The sequence below is a fragment of the Lactuca serriola genome, chromosome 5, assembly GCF_051521515.1.
Source record: "Lactuca serriola cultivar US96UC23 chromosome 5, Lser_US96UC23_V15, whole genome shotgun sequence".
In the NCBI taxonomy this organism is placed as follows: domain Eukaryota; kingdom Viridiplantae; phylum Streptophyta; class Magnoliopsida; order Asterales; family Asteraceae; genus Lactuca; species Lactuca serriola.
In genome coordinates, this window is record NC_136412.1 from 307,435,924 (window position 1) to 307,439,705 (window position 3,782).

At 38.7% G+C, this 3,782-nt stretch overlaps 1 protein-coding gene across 1 annotated transcript; it reads right to left on the reverse strand.

The window, feature by feature from the left end:
• Positions 1-675: 675 nt before the first annotated feature.
• On the reverse strand, positions 676-1,380 carry LOC145050721 (uncharacterized). Its single transcript, XM_078998925.1, has one exon. It carries the CDS (start codon positions 1,378-1,380, stop codon positions 676-678), a length of 705 nt encoding a protein of 234 aa, XP_078855051.1.
• Between the last annotated feature and the right edge of the window lie 2,402 nt (positions 1,381-3,782).

The window sequence follows — 3,782 nt, forward strand, 5'->3', positions numbered from 1 at the left end:
TGACAGGCTTGGCTGCAAAACATTTGTCTTCATGTAGATTCGTTTCCTCATGCTCACTCTCGGTTGTTACTCCAGCCTTCACCATCAAGCATCTTCCAGTCACTTTCTCATCTTCTTGTCTCGTCACAAAAGCTCTACCGTGTGTTGGCCTTCTCACCTCTTCATCCTCTGAATCTGTGGACCACACTTCAACCCCGCCAAATTCGTCATCAATCACCTTTTCTTGAACAATCAAGGCATTCATTGGACCAGCACTAGTTTTCTTCTTCTTTATCTCTTCAAGCTTTCTCATATGATAAGTTTCGTCATCTTCACTCTCTCTTCTCTCGGCTAACTTTTTCAACATGCAGTCCTTGGCAAAATGATTCTTGTCGTGGCAGTAATTGCAATCATATCCTGAGTCACCCACCAGTTTGCTCTCCTTCTTTTAATCCTCCTTCTGCGATGTATTCTTAGATTCTTCCTTTACCTTTTATGAACTATAACTTCCTTTCCAGTTTCGGTTCTTACTGACAAGGAATTTCTGCCAAGCAAACTTCTTTGGATTCGACACCATCATCGCATACTCGTCACTCGTAAGATCACACTCCGACATGTCATCTTCCTCTTCTTCTTCAATCACATTTTTGTTCTTCGATACAAGAGCAAGTGAGCCAACACCAGAGATCAACTTCATTACTTTGACACTGTGCTTTCATGTGACTTTAGAATTCCCATAAGTTTCGCTAGGGAATAAGCTTTGAATTGTTCATGCGCTTTCACAATTGAGACAACCGTCATTGACTCGGGTCTTAAACCGTTCAGGAAGGTGACTTTCTTTTTAATACCCTTCCTTTCAATACCATGCTTTGTCATCTTGCTGAGCAGATGATTGTAGCGATCAAACATCTGAAGCAAGGTTTCTTCAGGTTTTTGTGCAAACGCTCCGAAATCATAGAGAAGTAGAGTTTGAATAGAGTGCTCTATATCCTTGTCGGTTGAATACAGTTCTTTCAACTTGTCCCATATCTCCTTAGCTGTAGTGCATGCACTCACTAACCGGAAGGTGTTAGCTTGTAAAGCGAATCTGGTCATTCTTAACGCCTTGACATTGCACAACCTTTTATCTTTTTTGTCCTGAGGAATCTTATCCTCGTCTGCTATCAGTTTGTTATACTCCTTTTGGGTTTTCACAGTTGTATTCGTTCTAGAGTGAACAAATGGACCCAACGTGATTGCTTCCCAGATGAGATACCCGTTATCATCAGATCCAACCACATAATCTTCAAAGTGATGCGCCCATACTTCATAATCCTGCGTGTAAAGAATGGGTACTCTTGTAGTGGATCCAATGTTGTTGGAGATGTTGATGGGATTAGATTGTACGTCGTCTTGAGACATGACGAGCCTTCCTTGAAACTATTAGAGTCTGACCTGTAAACTTCAGAATATGGTTTTATCAAAAACACCAGTTTCCGTCGATAAGAAAACGATGGCTCCTATATATTCGATAAAAGCGGAAACCCTATAGTATTCTTCAGACAGAAGGAATGCGTATTTGTTACACAATCTCCCACTCTGATACCAATTGTTGGAATTAAAATTCTAGTAGGATCGGTATGTTCTAAACAGTGAATAAAGTAATAAGAACAAGACACAGGAATGGCTCAAACAATGCTAAATGATTAAACTTCAACACCCCAGAAGAGCTCGACGAAGAACTTCGACTGTAGAGGTGTTTTAGGGTTACAGAACGATAATCAAAGTAATAGTATCAAGAACGTGTCTAACGCATACATTCATGCACTATAGATACTACATAACCCTAACAAAACACAGAGGGACAGGCCCTATTCGGTAAATACAACCAAAGCCCATGACGCAACATATTTATCCTACAGTTAATATTCCATGATGACCCAACTCTTAGAGTGCATCTTCTGACTCGTCGAGTTCCTTCATGTCTTAAAAAATCATGAAAAGCTCGAGGCAACTAGCTGAGTTACCATAGCAACTCGTCGAGTTCTTCAACATCCAGAAAGCGGGAAAACCCGAACCAACTCGTCGAGTTGGCAAAGAAACTCGTTGAGTTTTCCTAGCCTTAATGCATTCAAACACTTCCAATTCAAACCAAATCCCTAAACTATAGATATGGTCCCTTAGGACTGAAATACCAAGTAAAGTTGCTAGCTTTACGTCCATGCATGGTATCAAGAGGGCTAAAACACTCAAATAAGGCTTATTAAGGGACCTAGGGAATGAAGGCCAAGACTTGATAAAGTTGGAAACTTTAAGTCCATAGAGGTCATAAGATGTCCAGATCTGAAACCATGGCTTCATAACATGCTCAAATCCAAGAATTGTCCTAAAATAAGCTAATAATGGCCATAACTTTCAAAAGAAGAGATCTAGAAAAAAGGATGATCAAGATAACAACTTTATACCTCCAAGTGGCTACAACAACACTAAAAATCTTGGATCTAAAGCTTCTCCCTTCAACTTTGCACCACCAACTTCAAGCTCCTTCAAGAAAAGCACCAAAGAATACGCTTTAAGCTCACACACACTCAAAATGGGGAAAGAGGCACGATTAGGGTTTTCTCTAGACTCAGGGGATGATGCGAGAGGCTAACAATGATAGTTAAGGCCTTTAAATAGGATGCAAACCCTAAAAATTAGGGTTTTCATGTTCAGCCTTCAACTCATCGAGTTGGGGCCTTCCAACTCGCCGAATAGACATTGCAAGATACGTGGGCATTAAATAATCTACATGACGAGTTGGAGCCTTCCAACTCGTCGAGTTGCCTTGAAAATATAAATATAAAGCTTTTAATTCATACATGAAGATTGGGATGTTACATAGTAGGTGCACCTAACTTTTTTTCTGACCTAATATAATAACATAACAAAATTTAAATTACGAGTGCATTAAATATAAGAAACTAGTGTAGACAAACTTCGTAAAGTGAAAATTGGTTATTTCATGGGAAACCTTTTACATAAAAGCATGTTAATAACTAGTTACTTATGTATTGTAGCAATATGGATACGGTTTTAGGGGATGTTTGATAGTTGTTGACTAAGTCATATCTTACCGAGTCAGGGTCTGACTGAGTATGAAGCTCTGACTGAACTTACCTCTGACCGAAAGCATGTTGTTTGGTTACGACTTTAGTTATACCAAATGTTGGAAATGACCATTTTACCCTTCTTTTATGTTTACCAAAACCAAACAATAGCTTAGAGGTGATTTGCATATTTTCTTATTTTACTACATCATATTGAAAGAGCTTTTCCAAGAACCAAAACATTGAAAATGCCTTGATAGAACAGTGTATTCAGGCCCATCCCAGAGGGTGGGCGATAGGGGCGACCGTCCAGGGTCCATCTTTTAAAGGGGCCCAAATTTTTTATGGAAATTGTTATATTTAGAAGATAATACAAATAATTTTCTTTTAATTATTGGTTTATTATAAAAAAAACTTGATGACATTTGTATTTTTTAAGGGCCCATTTTTTTCTCTCGCCCTGGGCCCAAAATATGTTTGGAACGGCCCTGAGTGTATTGTTCCAAATTGTCACAAGTTACAGATCTACATAATTCACAACCCAAACTAAGCCCACATTAAATGTAAAGAAAACACTTATAAAGACTCGATATCTAATCTTTAGCACGAATAGGATAGAAACAAAGCACTCACCTGAAGCGGATGATGATAGAAAATTGTATTGTTCCAATTGTTTTTGAAAATTTTGTAATCGTGTTTGTAGTTGATGAATCCCGTCTGCTTTTTATGAAGGAA

What these genes read in the sequence shown, in the direction of transcription:
- LOC145050721 (XM_078998925.1), bottom strand. Translation starts at nt 1,380, where the DNA reads ATGTCTCAAGACGACGTACAATCTAATCCCATCAACATCTCCAACAAC.